This window comes from Xyrauchen texanus, chromosome 1, assembly GCF_025860055.1.
Source record: "Xyrauchen texanus isolate HMW12.3.18 chromosome 1, RBS_HiC_50CHRs, whole genome shotgun sequence".
Classification (NCBI taxonomy): Eukaryota; Metazoa; Chordata; class Actinopteri; order Cypriniformes; family Catostomidae; genus Xyrauchen; species Xyrauchen texanus.
Genome location: NC_068276.1, coordinates 2,610,442 through 2,626,685, shown reverse-complemented (window position 1 = coordinate 2,626,685; position 16,244 = coordinate 2,610,442). Strand labels below are relative to the sequence as shown.

Here is a 16,244-nt window from a genome sequence, read left to right as displayed (position 1 = left end):
CTAACGTGAGTGAAGTCGGCGTGTTGGCAGGTAATTGATGTGTTTACCGAAGAACTCTCTTTTTCGTCAAACACGTCATTAATCCAGTGTCATCCGAAGTGGATTGGAAAGTCCAGATTGATTGAAGCTAATCTTGATGGATGTCCTGAAGCTGTCGACAGTACCTGCTGGCAGCCAAACATTAACCGCTGAGATTCTGGCGAGGTTAACGGGGCAGTAAAAATGTTGTTTTCCAGTAAAAATATCTAGACATCCATTAAACCAGATACATTTAATTGAAAAGCAAAACTGGGTGCAATATTATGAATTTTTCCTTTTCCATTTGTGGATGCTCCGTTTAAACTGTCCTGTGTTTTGACATGCTAAACACCACCTAAAACTACTTTAAACAGCATTTTTTGTTTTGTATTACAGCTATTGTGCATGCTGATGTTTTTGATGTTGTATTGATTGAACATTAAACCTTTCAAAATTAATTTGTCACACTGTAAGATCATTTACATGAACTAGTTAACAAAACGCTGATTAAAAGCGGTGAAACAATCTTGAGTGAACCTTGTTGAGTTTAATATGTTAACTTAAAATGTTGATGTTATTTGGCTCGTTCTCTGTAGGGGATACTACATCGTGGTGGTTCCACTGAAGAAACAACGACCAGGAAAGTTCATCAAACTCTGGGCCAATCCTGACGAGATGAACTTGGAAGAGGTATACAGTCATCACCAGCTCTAGAGACATTCAAACAGACTGTTGCACCCGTCACATCACACCATACCTCAACATTTGCATGCATTCAATATTTAGCACCATTAGCCCTTACTCACTGAAGATGCTTAAAGCCAACCTGATTGGAACTGGTGATGTTATCCAACTCTTGGCAGTTTTGTGTGCCATATGTGTCAGAGAGTCAGTGAACAGAGTGTGAGTATTTTGTCTGAGGTTGAGATATCTATTTATTTTCTCTTCTAGAGAATCAGATAATGGACTGTTTGATTCAAGGCTGACATCAATAAATACGGCTAAGCTTTACAAATACTATTGATTACAGAAGCAGCCCATGCAGGACTTTAGTTGCACCGTAGCTACAAGCAATTAAACCGTTTGAAAATAAAGCAGTGAGACCGTACAGTTGTACCACCTGCGCGCTCAGCTGCAATCCGCTCCAGTCATATGCAAATCTGCCTCTGCCCACTCATGCAAACGGGAACAAAGGAAGTTTTCAGTCCGAAGGGCAGGAAGACAGTGAGAGATAGAGAAAGTATGTGTGTTATCACTCCAGCAGACCGCGCTCGCCGTGCCGATATTATTTTTAGCCAGAGTAAATATTTAAATGCTTTTATGTTCCATAGAAGTGGCGAGGCGTGAGACGAAGAGTGTTTTCCCCAAACTTATGCCAGGCTGAATGCCAAACATATATAGCAATAATACCAAGCTGCTTCTCAGGAAGAGGGTGGCACCACGCAGGGATATCCTCTTTGGTTTGGAAGCACCGCTCCTCACACCAGCTGCCCTCGGGCACTTCTGCAAACATGCTTATGAATCAGTCAATCATTTATCAGTACATTTGCATATTTTGAATAAAATGTAGAACCAACTCAAACCACAAACATCGCTTAATCATTTAAAAACTTATTTTAAATGATTAAAAAGGAATGTGTTATATATTGATGCTTCGGAGAGTGTAAGGAAATGTTTATGGGAGAAGTTGTGTGGAAAGCCCTTATATGGAGATGATGTGGGTGTGTCTTATGGTAATTACTAACTGCAGGCAAACCCTCATTAAGAATAATGAAGATTCATCAACATTAGGAAGGAAGATCAGAACCATTTTATGTGTGTACACACCTGAAAAACTGAAACGATGTAATTTGTATTTTCAACTGTTGCAGCGGACAAGAAAGTATTTTTGACTCTGACCTACACACACATACTCTCTCTCATGCACATACACACACTCAGTTTATTTGACTGCCAGTATTTTAAGTTGTGTGTTGAAAGTGGCTCAAGGGCAGAAGGTTTGAAAGCATTTTGACGGCTTATACGGGAATGATAGAAACCTTTATCAGAGTGGCCTTCCAGCTCGCGGCGACGCCTGTGGATAACCACACACACACACACATACACACACACACACACACACATACACACACTAACACACACATACATACACATACACACACACTAACACACACACACACACTAACACACACACACGTACACACACGTACACACACTTACACACACACGTACACACACGTACACACACACATACACACACTAACACACACATACACACACATGCACATACACTTTTGGTGAAAATGTAATGTAATTGAACTAATACAATAGAAATATCACACCTAGAAACACCACACTGTATATTAGTATGTAACACTGCAACATGATATACTATTATCTAATATACTGTATATACATTAAATAAAGCATTATACTTCTACAAATCGTTTTGGTTTCTTTCCCAAAAAGGAAATACATTTATTTTGACAAGAAAATAACTATATAAAGAGTAAAATTATAGCATTTTCAAAATCTCTGATTAACCACGATTAACTATGAAAATGTATGTAATGAATCACGATTAAAAAACAACAGCCACAACATTAAAAACATCTGCCTAATATTGTGTAGGTCCCCCTCGTGCTGCCAAAACAGTGCCAACCCGCATCTCAGAACAGCATTCAGAGATGATATTCTTCTCACCACAACTGTACAGCACAGTTATCTGAGTTACCGTAGACTTTGTTGTTTTTTGTTTTTGGCACCATTCTGAGTAAATTCTAGAGACTGTTGTGTGTGAAAATCCCAGAAATACTCAAACCAGCCCGTCTGACACCAACAATCATGCCAATCACCAATCATGCCATGCTCCAAATGACCCGTATCTGGTTTGAACTGATAAAGTCTACGGTAACTCAGATAACCGCTCTGTACAATTGTGCTGAGAACAATATCATCTCTGAATGCTGTTTTGTGATGCGGGTTGGCGCTCTTTTGGTGGCACGAGGGGAACCTACACAATATTAGACAGGTGCTTTTAATGTTGTGCCTGATCGGTGTATATAATATATGTGTTACAGTATATATAGAGTATATACACATATACATTGTAGGGATTCTGATGGATTATTTTTATGCTATTGCCAATAACCATTAAGTGGCAGATATTCATAATCTGTACCATATTGTCTATAAAGTTAAATAAAGTAAAACTGCTGTAGCTTCAGTAGCTTGTAGTTTGAGAAGCTATTGGCCTAAGCCGCTGAGATGAGTGAATGTAATGATGTTTGATTACACTGTATTAATGCTGACATGCTTGACTGCAAACTATCAGATTACAAAAGTCAATGACTGAGCATTTACATTCAAACGTAATTGAACAACAACTAGAGTAAAAGTATATTTCACTATATATATATATATATATATATAAGTGATCACTATCCGTCTCCCTCTCTTCTAGTTGTTACAAGAAATCAACCAAACGAGTCGCGCTCTTCGGTTCCGCAGGCAGCTGGAGCTGAAGCCATACATCACTGCGTATTTCCACGAGCTGCCCACCGAGTTTACGCTTGGAGACTCCAAGATGTATGGTGACTTTGAGAACAAGCAGCTGTTGAACGGACAGGAATACGTCTTCTTTGTGCTGGCCGTGTTGGAGATCTCTGAAAATGTAAGTTTCATCTTATTATTTCTTTGCTTTTACTGTTTTATGGCAGCAATATTATACTGTTTTCCAAGACATCATGTTTTGGCAAAATCCTTTGAGGCTTTAAGGCAATGCTGGAATGCATTGTGATGAGCTGAGAGAAAAAGAAATAAAAACTGATTTAATTATGGTTTATTAATGTAACATATAATTGTAGGGCTGTGGATTGAATCCATTCAGTAATAACACGTTCGAAAAATGAACGCAATTAGTCATGCCCCCTGACCCGTACTTAAATTCCATAATTCTTTGCTACTATATAAGCAATTAAAACTTGAAGTGCGTGTGTTTTTCTGAGCTGTGTCAGCAGGGGGCAGTCAGCGGGCCTCGACAAACCTCAGAGTCAGTGCAGCCACAGAATGAGAGTCGTTCACACGGGACATGTTCTGGACACCACGACAGAATACTGGGATCTCCAAACACGATTTCAAAGTTTCAACTACTTTTAACTCTACACAGCATAGGATCACGTTGTTAGCCTAGCGACATGCTAACGTCGGTCTCTATTGAAATCAATTGTGAATCCAGACTCGTGCACATCTAATGTGTTGCTGCCTATATAAAGCACTAAAATTAGGGGTATCCCATTTAAAAAATATATTTTTTAATAGTCTAGTTTTTAGGTCGACTGAATGACTAGTTGACAAAAGGAGGTGTTTACAAAATATGCGTTCTGATGTTAAATAATAGCTAGACGGTGCAACAATGGAATGGAAACAGACGGCACAGATCTTGGAACACAGTTCCAAACTGTAAAACTGTAAAACACAAATGAGATACACTAAGATGACTTTCTGAATGTGTAGGCCGCTGCGGCGATAAAGACGCAGTTTTTCAGAAAGTGTTTTACTGTACAAAGTAAAGCACAGCATATATATATATATATACAGTGCATCCAGAACGTATTCACAGCGCTTCACTTTTTCCACATTTGGTTATGTTACAGCCTTATTCCAAAATTTATTTTCCTCAAAATTCTACAAACAATACACCATAATGACAACGTGAAAGAAGTTTGTTTGAAATCTTTGCAAATTTATTAAAAATAAAAATGAAAAATATGTATGTGTATATATGTGTATATATATATATATACACACACCCATAGACTTATTTTACTGTGGTATTCATTATTAGTCTATGGGACTTTTGAAAAAACCCTAAATTAAGTTTGTAAATTGCCAGTATTTTGACTTTGTCAAACCAACATTTTGCACACAATTTGCACAATTTAGCTTATAATCATTTATATGATTACAGCATGCTAATTAAAATATAACTGCTAAAATATATCAAAACAAATCAAGAAAAAATCTGGATAAACTAGTCAACCTCACAAAATGTTTAGTCATTTTTGGACCCATCCCAACTCCAGTTATGAAGCCTATGTAGGCAGTAGACCTAGCAGCTCACTAGTTTGTGGAAAATATCCAGCACATCCAAATTCTGGGCCAAAAGCTTTTGTTTGTTTAGTGCTTGAGGCAAAATCTATGTTTCCTGTTCTCTCGTGTCCAAACGATGGCTTGCACTCGATTTATGGTCACACGATCCAGGCTGAGAGCGAGAAACAGCGGCTGATGGGCTGAAGTCTGTTGGCACACAGCGTGTGTCTCTCTCTCTCAGTCTGTCTCTCTGACAGGGGGAGCCCTGAAGAGCTGTCAGCAGCAGAACTGTGAGATAACCGCCTTCAATTTAATAGCAGCTGATACGGGGCGAGTCTTATCAACTGCACTGCAGAGAGAGAGAGAGACAGCTTTAGATGAGCTGCAATGCAAAAAATTATTTCCTTTATCAGTCATTTTGCCTTTTTCCCAGTAAAAACATCTAAACACTCTTAAAACAAGAAACATATAATGAAGAAGCAAAATTGTGTAATATACTGCATTAAGACTTCAGCCACATTGCATCAGTTGTTTTGTGTGTGTGTGTGTGTGTGTGTGTGTGTCAAATGTTTCTAACATCTCTGTTTATTTGCTCATGTTGATGACTTTCGAGTAAATGAGATGATAATCACTGTACGTAGTCGTAACTCAGTTCACTGAACAGAACGCAACGCACGCTGATGCACATTACATTAATATTGCATTACTCACAGTATAACATCATTGATGTGATCATATTTATATGGTTCTGTTTAATTGAGCACATTGAGTGCATAAAGAAAGTGCTTTCAATGAATATCCTGGGTTAAAAACAACACATAAAAACAGATGTTGATTAATTTTGCATTATTGGGGTGGTAACAAACCCCAGTACTCAAGTGGGCGATAAAGTTACCTTCAAATGCCAGTAGACAGAAGGCATTATTATTGAAATAGCTTTTAAAATGTTGAATGTATACAAGGAATCTGGGTTAAAGGAGTTTTGTGGTTTCAAAACAACTTTATGTAACTCTACGTCTCATAGCAGGAGAGACGTCTTGCAGAACCCAGATGAGCAGTCTGATATGTCTTAATGCCCCGATGTGCGGTTGTTATTGAGAAATATCAGACCGCTAGATGGCGCCATTGACCAATCAGAATCGAGTATTCCAGAGAGCCATGTAATAACTTTAGTTAACACATTAGGTATCATGAACTAACAATTAACAATATATTTGTCACATAATTTATTCATCTTTGTTAATGTTATTTAATAAAAAAAAAAAAATTGTTCATGTTAGTTCATGGCAGATGCCAATACAACTTTGGATTTTAAAAATGATAAATAGCATACATAAACTTAGATTAATGTTTTAAAAATATCATTTTGAATATAGAAATATAAATTGAGTGAAATTATACCTTAATTATGAAAAGATTATGAAATATAGTAATTCCTTACATTTATATAGCACTTTTCTAGGCACTCAAAGCGCTTTACATAGAGGAGGGGTATTCTCCTCAACCACCAGTGTGCAGCATCCACCCGGATGATACACTCACCAGCTATTGATGAAAGGAGAGAGTAGAGTGATTTAGCCAGTTCATGGATGGAGATTAATACGATGCCATGGTAGATAGGGGCCAATGGGGGGTATTTGGCCAGGACACCAGGGTTTCACCCCTACACTTTATGAGAACTGCCCTGGGATTTTTAATGACCACATAGTCAGGACCTCAGTTTAACATCTCATCCGAAAGTCTGTGCTTTTGTACAGTATAGTGTCTCCATCATTATACTGGGGTGTTAGGACCCACACAGACTGCAGGGTGAGGACCCCCTGCTGGCCTCCATAATATTTCTTCCAGCAGCAACCTTAGTTTTCCAAGGAGGTCTCCCATCCAGGTACTGACCAGGCTCAACCCTGCTTAGCTTCAGACATTTCACTAGGTGGTTGCTAAGCAGTTGCTATGGTGTTTTGGCTGTTCGGACAGACAGACAGGTGGAATCTTACAGCTGGTCTTGTTTGTGTTACATTTGAACAGTTGATAGTTGGAATTTAAGTTTAACATTCCTTCAATGAAAGTTTATGGGACGTTTGGAACCCTAAACCAAGTTTGGATAACAGTTTGTTGACTTTGTCAAGCCAACAATAAACAGAACTTGTGTTTACATAATGCACTTCATTGAGTCTATGAGGTGAGATATTTCACTGGAATAAATATTACACATATACCATTATTACAGTCTACAGTTCAAACAAAAAACTGTATTTTGGTTGTTTGTTTTTTTTTCAGCATAGACTGTATCTGTGTTTGTTTGGTCTGAATCTTTGAGTGTGTGATAGGCTGACAAGTGTGTTGTTTTAAACAGATATTTTTCTCTCTCTGTGTTGTTGTTGTAGATGTTGTACGCGGCGAGTCCGTACTCAGATTCGGCGGTCTTTGCTGACATCGACCCGCAACCGATTATCGATGAAGAAGAGGGTCTGATCTGGGTTGTGGGACCCGTGCTCGCTGTTATCTTCATCATCTGTATCGTCATTGCCATACTGCTGTACAAAAGGTAGAAACAGTGGAGAAAAACACACACTCATATTTACAGTACTTGGCGATCTGAATAGGGAGATGCCATAGATGACAGAGGCAGGATCCAAATCAAACAGATTAACAGACAGGGCAGCTGTGACTAATGAACTAATAAAAAGCAAACAAGGAGGCGGGGTATGACGTAAGACTGAGAGACGTGGCCATACAGAAACAAAATAAAGCCATGTGCTCTCAAAAAACACAAACACCTGAATGGCATGAGTGCACATCGCCAAGACAATAAGGCAATAGACGCTCATGCCAACTGACAGACAAGACGAGAGAATGCGTAGCAATGCCAAACAAAGCAATGCCATGCATTCCCACACTAGACAAAGCCTGAGCATACATCATGAGGCAAACACCTTACAATGCACACGACAAAACAAGACAGGGCACCTGTCCGAGAGTTCGGCCACACACAAACACGACACCTCAGACCGAAGTGACGAACCTCAGCACAACTTGAGGACAGCACGCTACCTGGGCGCGCATCGCGAAGCGTGTCCAAGGTCGCGACAGACATAAACGATTTCCGTGAGCGCATGCCGCCAAGATGGCATAAGCACAATACACTCACTCCAATAACAGACAAAACATGGAACATGCGTGTTGAACACCAACTGAAGCCAAACCAGACACCATGCTCCGAACATGAACCATGAGGTCCGACAGGATCATGACACAATAGACTTCTATTTTTTATAGAAAGCTAATTATAACAACTATTGACTAACCCTAACCCACAGCCTTAACCTTACAAAAAACTTTATGCATTATTTGAATTTTAAAAATCATAGCACACCTGGAGTCCAGTCAGGTCTCCTAAGCAACCAAATTGGCCCGGTTGCTAGGGAGGGTAGAGTCACATGGCGTAACCTCCTCTTGGTCACTATAATGTGGTTCTCACTCTGGCAGTTGTGTGTGGATGGTGCGGAGAACAGCGTGAAGCCTCCACATGCGCTATGTCTCCGTGGTAACGAGCTCAACACGTCACGTGATAAGATTCGCGGATTGAGATTCATCTTCCGACACCCTGATTGAGGCGAATCACTACGCCACCACCAGGACTTAGAGAGCATTGGGAATTAGACGTTCCAGATAAAAAATCATAGTTATAGTAGTAGTAAATGATATCCCAAAATGTGCCCAAAGGGAGGTTTTGTCCGATTTAGCTAAAATCTGGGTACAAATTTGTTGCTAAATACGTACGCACACACCCCATTTTTTATTTGTTTAATTTTCAATTTGTCATTTCAATGTAGTTTTCTTTCTGACTTTCAATTTTACTAGTTTCATCAATTTGAGTTTTTTGTTTATTTAGTTGTTTACTTGAGTTTTAGTATTTTAGGAGGTGCTAAAGTTCATGTGTTAACGGATCTCATTTAGACACGTTAAACGGCGTTACATTTGTAGCGTTCTCGTGGGCCTTTTAGTGTTATCTAGTAGCATTTCAGGTTTCAAAAAGTTGGATTGTAAAGGATTCAAATGTTGTGCATTAAAAGCTAAAAGACATTTTTTAGATTAGTTTGGTGTTTTCCGGTATTGAGTTGGACATCTATCATGATGAGTTCCTTCATATATTCTGGGTTATTTGATGTCGTTTGATGGCAGATTTATTCACTAATCACAAACCCAATGTCACGGTGCACACAGACATCTCATTGCGTGATATTACAGTGTCGCCAACGCAACGCGCTTACATCTGTTCAATACAAACACACTTTCAGAGATTTCTGCTGTCAGGAAAATTGGCCTGGAAAATACTTAGAAATGAGTCAATTGTTTTAAAAAGTAGAAGTTTTGTAACAAATGTCTTTAGTTACTGTATTGTTTTTTAGCTCAGCCTTTGTCATGCGACAGTAGCTTGATCCTGTAAAAGCTACACTGTTTCAAAATCAGCTGATTTACTGTCACAACATGTCATTAATTATTAGCAGCATCAATACTTATAGTTTGTTTCTCCCGAATGTGGTAGAACATCCTAAAACTGACATTAAATTTACACTTACACTTAAGTATTTAATTTCCCATTGGCAGTGAAGTACATGGTAAATTGTCTGCACTTATATAGAACATTTTTAATCTTAGTGGTATTCAAAGCATCTCATTCACCCATTCACACACACACACACACACACACACACACACACACACACACACACACACACACCAATGACGGCAGAGCTGCCATGCAAGGTGCTAGCCTGCCATTGGGAGCAACTTGGGGTTCAGTGTCTTGCCCAAGGACACTTCGCCATGTGGAGTCATGTGGGCCCGAACCGCCAACCCTGCGGTTGCTTTGCATACATGCTTTTAGTATGGAATTAGGATGTAGTCAGTGTGTCTTTGAAAGGGAAGTGAATGTGTTTATATGAGAAAGTGTCCGTCTGCACTGTGTATTAACCCTTTATTCTCCCCTCCTGTTGCTTTCACTGGAGCAGTCAACCAGACAGGTGAGAGACGCTGATTTCACAGCATTTCTGTGCCACTTTCAAGTACTAGGGTCCAAAATAGGACTCAAGATGTGTTCAAAATGTATTCTTCAAATGGTCAGTGCTTAGGTGCTCAACCTTCAGAAAATGCTGATCATCAACCTCGGGAGGTCTAAATATGAAATATATAATAACTTTATAATAAATTTGCAGTTTTAATTGTACATTTATTTTCTGTGAGGTTAGCCGTCACCAAAATAGCATATTTGATAAAATAGAATATTAGTTTTAAATTTGAATTGTTTTATTTAAAAGTAGACATTTTAAGCTTTCTTTAGATATGTTTCATGTTTGTGTGATAAGTATTCACGGAGTTTCAGTTCATCTTTGTGACGCGTTTCTGAAATATGCTCGTGAACACAGAGACTGCTGAAAGCTCACCCTTTTTATTTTCTTTATTTTACAAAAGCACAAGGTTTTGTTGTTATTGTGAGTGTACACAAATAAAAGTACACCCTTTATAGTCTCTAATGATGTCTTACACTTATCTGTATATTATGAGTATTTTATGTTGTTTCCGCTGTAATGACGAAGGACAGGCCGCGCCAGCGCATCCGTCGACCCCAAAGGGTTAATGTTGTTCTGCATGCAACTGTGCCAAGGGCTAGTAGGGGATGTCAGTGCTCCGATTCAAGCCTTCATTGATTTTGATAATTGATTGTTATCTTTGATTATTGTTGATTTGAAGAATTAAAAAGCTAACAATGATTCTAATCAATGTTCTATTGATTTTAATGATTAATAATTATCTTTGATAATTATTCAATATTGCTAATAAACAAACTCCTGAATGTAGTCCACATTATTATCATATACTGGAATATAGGAGAGTAAACAACCATTACATTATATGTGAAAGTAACTAGTTACTCTCTACTTGAGTAATTATTTTTTAAAGTAAATGTAATTTTACTTGAGTCAATTTTTGAGTGGCACGAAGCGGAGACTCTTGTGTCATACTATGGTTGTTTTGTTTTTTTTGTGAAAATGACTGGCTGTATATTATCCCATTCATTACATGGCTACTAACCAAATGAATAAATATAAGGACATAAAATATTGATGTAATTATGTGTGAAGGAATAAATCACTGAACAGCTGAAATCCACCTCCGGTTTACATCAGAGTTCTGTTGGTGTTTATTTTGTAATTAATGAACGTCTCACTGCTCATTATCCAGCATATTGCAAGAGTACTTGCCAAATAAATAAATGCTCATCAAACATTGATTTGAGTTGAAATTATTTTATTAGCTTACTTGAAGAGATTGCACAGTGATCCGAGAAGCAGGAGAGATGGTTTGCAAATACACGGATGAGCATCTGATACGTGGATGTGCGGTTGTTACTGAGAAATATCACACCACTAGATGGTGCCATTGACCAATCAGAATCAAGTATTCTAGAAAGATATATTAAACAAACATCTTATTTGATCTTTTTTGCTACAAATAGAAAACAAATTATTTATTATTTGATGTTTACTAATTAGCTAAATTTCATGCTAGGTTAATTTTATGTTAGATAATAGTTCTCCTTCTGTCACTCACTCGACGTTGTGTCGAATGAAGTGACACAAGGGGTCTTCCTGGGACGTACCTCTGAACCTGAGAAAAGGCCAATGTGAAGTTGGCAGACAGAATTTGAATGCCCCGCCCCGGACATACTGGTATAAAGGGAAGCGGGGCAGCAAGTGCCAGTCAGAATTTTTCTTCGGAGCTGAACGGTTGTGCAACAGCAAGCTGAAGTTCACCACTGTTTCACTCACCTCTGTCAGCGAGAAGCATTGCTGTTGTTTCGTTGCTTGATCCGTTCAGACAGCACCGCGGCGGTAGTGTACATAAATCACCAAGGCGGCGTGCGCTTTCGTCATATGTCACAACTTGCCCGCCATCTCCTCCTTTGGAGTCAGCCGTGACTCAGGTCGCTGCATGCCACTCACATCCCTGGCAACCGCAATACGATGGCGGACGCGCTGTCATTGCAGGTTTCCCCCAGGGGAGAGTGGAGGCTCCACCCCCAGGTGGTCCAGTTGATTTTGGACCAATTTGGCAAGCCACAGATAGATCTCTTTGCCCCCCAAGACAACTTACACTGCCCGCTCTGGTACTCCCTGACAGGAGCTCCCCTCGGGACAGACGCACTGGCATACAGCTAGCCCCGGGGGCTGCACAAGTACGTATTTCCCCCAGTGAGCCTTCTTGCACCGGTGCTGTGCAAGATCAGGGAGGACGAGGAACAGGTCATCCTGGTGCACATTCCTGGAAAATTCCCCTGAGGTATGACCTTCTTTCTCAGGGACTGGGCACCCTCTGGCACCCACGCCCAGACCTCTGGAACCTCCACGTCTGGCCCCTGGACGGGATGCGGAAGATCTAATGGATCTACCACCTGCAGTCGTAGACATGATCAACCAAGCCAGAGCTCCCTCCACCAGGCAACTTTACGCCCTAAAATGGTTCTTCCTGAGCCGAAGCCCCGCAGAGGTGCGCAGTTTGGTCAGTGCTTTCATTCTTGGAGGGGAGGCTGTTCCCCTCCACCTTGAAGGTGTATGTAGCTGCTATCGCAGCCCACCATGTCGCAGTAGATGACAAGTCCCTAGGTAAGCACGACTTGATTATCAGGTTCCTGAAAGGCGCCCAGAGACTGAACCCTCCCCGGCCTAGCCTGTTTCCCTTCGGGCCTTCAGAGACCCCCTTCAAGCCACTTACTTCAGTTGATCCCAAGGCCCTCTCCCTGAATACGGCCCTCCTGATTGCGTTAGCCTCCATCAAGAGGGTTGGGGACCTACACCCTTTCGTTGCTGTGTGCGGTACGTGCTTTGCGTATCTATTTGGACCGCACGCAGAGCTTTAGATGTTCTGAGCAGCTCTTTGTCTGCTTCAGCAGACAGCAGAAAGGGAACACCGTCTCCAAACAGAGGTTAGCTCATTGGGTCGTTGATGCTATTTCTTTAGCTTATCACACCCAGGCCGTGCCCGCCCCCTTGCGGGTTCGAGCACACTCTACGAGAAGTGTAGCATCCTCGTGGGCACTTGCCCATGGCACCTCCTTAGCAGACATCTGCAGAGCAGTGGGCTGAGCAACACCCAATACCTTTGTCAGATTTTACAATCTCTGGGTTGAGTCGGTCTCATCCCGTGTTTTGTCAGGTCCGAGCTAGTAGAACTTGGTAACGCGGCACAACCGACCGGGTGTCCTGCCTGCACACAGCACCCTTCACCAAGTTGATTCAGTGCGCCTTCTATCCCAGGTTAGCCACTAAGAGTCACAGGTGCTCTGTACTGGGGTCGGGCTCCACGGGCTTAGATCCCTTTTCAGGCAAACTCCCCGTGATATATTTCTTGCGGTACGGTCCCCCTATCGGCGGACCCGCGTTTCCCCTTGGGCAGCACCGCTGTCCCGGTCGCCATGCTTGTAGAGTCCCCCCTCATTAGGCTGGACCTACCACCGTGCCATTTCCCACTTACGGCTTCACAACCCTCGTGGTGTATTTGCCACATGTTACCTCCCCTAGACTGGGTAGGATTTGGCCTCCGCAGGGTCTTTTCCTCCTGAAAGAATAGGACCGGGAAAGACGCATTTCATAGCATTAAGATAGCCCCAGCCGCTTCACGTCCTATGTGAGAGACCCTCAGGGGTGCGGGGAACCTAAGGTCTGTATGTGACATCTCTTTGGGGGCGTTGGCGAGGGCTACTTGCGTCCGACTCAGATGCCTCTAGCACGCAGTAGCCTGCTTGCACCTGTCTCGACAGTTCACGTAACACGGTCAGTGTGTGGCATTTTTATAAGGGATCCCTTGTGTCACTTCATTCGACACAACATCGAGTGAGTGACAGAAGGGGAACGTCATGGTTACTGTTGTAACCTCCGTTCCCCGAGGGAAGGAACGAGACGTTGTGTCCCTCCAGCCACAGCATTAGACATACCACTGTAAACGGCCGTACCTTATTTTAGGCTCCTCAGTGCAAAATCCTGACTGGCACTTGCTGCCCCGCTTCCCTTTATACCCATATGTCCGGGGCAGAGCATGCAAATTCTGTCTGCCAACATGATATTGGCCTTTTTTCAGGTTCAGAGGTACGTTTGGCGTCCCAGGAAACGTCTCATTCCTTCCCTCGGGGAACGGAGGTTATAACAGTAACCATGATGTTTCAGATACTAATTCATCATACATATCTAATACTTCTAACGACAAAGAACGGGGTATTTGGGCCTATAATGCTGGTGAAAAAAAAATCCATGTACACCAAAGATACAGTCCAGTTTACTGAACACCAGGACGGGTGTAATTTAATTGCAATGTGGGTGAATATCATGAGCGTATTTGTTTGACCACCAGCAGCGCTGCTCTTTTTTTAATGGACCAAATAAAGTGGCCAAAATATTTTTGACTTTGAAGAATTATGAAATAAATGCTGTTTGTTGTGTGTTTTCAGGAAACGGGCGGAGTCCGATGCGAGGAAAGGCAGTCTGCCCAGCGGTAAAGAACTGCCCTCACATCACCCAACCGATCCTGTGGAGTTACGCCGGCTCAACTTCCAATCGCCTGGTGAGAGCTGCCGAGCAACATCTTCCTCATCGTCATCAGCTAACTGAGACCACCAACAAACAAACACACACTGTCCAGAAAACCTACAAACCTCTTTTCGTTAGAATTTATGTATATTTCAGCATGATATTGAGTGTGATATTGCTTTTATAGTTCTAAAAACAACATTTCATATCAAGTAACTTCCATTTTTGACTATTTTTGTTGGTCCAAAAGAACAAAAATGTGTTTTGTTCCGAACGAACAAAGCAGGATCGATGTCGAGCAACATAGATGCAACTGCTTGATGACAGAAGTGCTTGTAATCGATAGTAACGGTATGAAAGTAATGGTAAATTGGTCCTTCAACAGCTATAATCAGTTTACACTGGCATGTGTTATATCACGTACATTTATGATGATAAAAACATTTATTAAAATAATTTCTTGCACACCCAATTTGAGAACTGCTAAACAACAGAAATAGAGGAACCATCCTAAATGCTCACAAACATACAAACACGGGACAGACCGGCAGTATTTGAATTGGTCAGGACAGGTGGCGTCAGGACAAACAGAAGGCCAGTAAATCCCTCAGGACCCTGGACTGTAGTTTTATAGATGACCCAGGACTGCACACAACACAATTCATAACAGCTCAGCGAGTTTAACCTGAAATCAACTAACCAAAGCCAGCAGCAGAAGACCGTGCAGATATTTACAACATTCTTGGATTTCGTTAAATATCGAGGAACCTTAAAGGCCAAATGACTTCGCCCAATAATACAAATTCTGTCATAATTAACTCACCATATTCCGGACACTCTTTTTTTCATATAATGAATGTGAATGAAAGGAATCAAAAGCATCATTCATTTTTCATTATAGAAGTCCATGAGACATACAGTCATACAGTCATAGCATCGGTCGGATATGTGCTCAAATCATTCAGACTCGTTTTGTAAGCTAGATCAACCGATTAGTTGAAAATATCCAACTCACTTTCATTATATGAAAAAGAATTGACCAGGATATTCTTCAAAAACCTTTTGTGTACCACTGAAGATGGAGAGCTTTATGGATTTGAAACAAGGGTGAGTAAATAGTGTCAGAATTCATTTCTGGCTGAGCTAACCCTTTTAAGCCTCTGCTGGTTATTGTATATTCTATCAGAGAATCAAAGGTACACACACATGTAGGTGGCCGTTGTGTTTGAAAGCACTGGAGTGTGAAATGTGAAGGAATGAGGGCATTGTCGAGTGGTAACTCCCTCCTGACCTTGGTGAACAAGGTGAAGTGCGCTCGCTTCTAAAGCGGCCAACCGTAAAGACCTATAGATTTATTTTCTGAGGAACAGAACAGCGGTGACAGCAGCCGCTCCATTAGTTTCTCAAACAAGAACCTAGTGCCAGTGGGACCGGCCCGAATCGGACTAAACAGGAGTCCAAGTGTCTTTCTGTCCAAAACACCTGAATCACAAGTGCAAAGACCAGAGGGAAAGAGTTGACGCACCAACCAGCCTAAGGTGGTTTGCTGGTCTT

General features: G+C 41.2%; 1 protein-coding gene across 8 annotated transcripts in view; it reads left to right on the top strand.

Moving 5' to 3' along the window:
* LOC127647831 (receptor-type tyrosine-protein phosphatase delta-like) overlaps positions 1-16,244 on the top strand; it is a 534,579-nt gene that overhangs the window by 487,207 nt on the left and 31,128 nt on the right. For 6 of the 8 annotated variants that reach the window (XM_052132317.1, XM_052132365.1, XM_052132326.1 and 3 more), the window contains 5 exons: positions 615-708; positions 3,482-3,691; positions 7,494-7,654; positions 10,119-10,133; positions 14,612-14,724. In XM_052132317.1, coding sequence (XP_051988277.1) covers positions 615-708; positions 3,482-3,691; positions 7,494-7,654; positions 10,119-10,133; positions 14,612-14,724 — 593 coding nt within the window. The remainder of the gene's footprint in view (positions 1-614; positions 709-3,481; positions 3,692-7,493; positions 7,655-10,118; positions 10,134-14,611; positions 14,725-16,244) is intronic. The other 2 variants (XM_052132358.1, XM_052132341.1) reach the window with 1 other exon arrangement.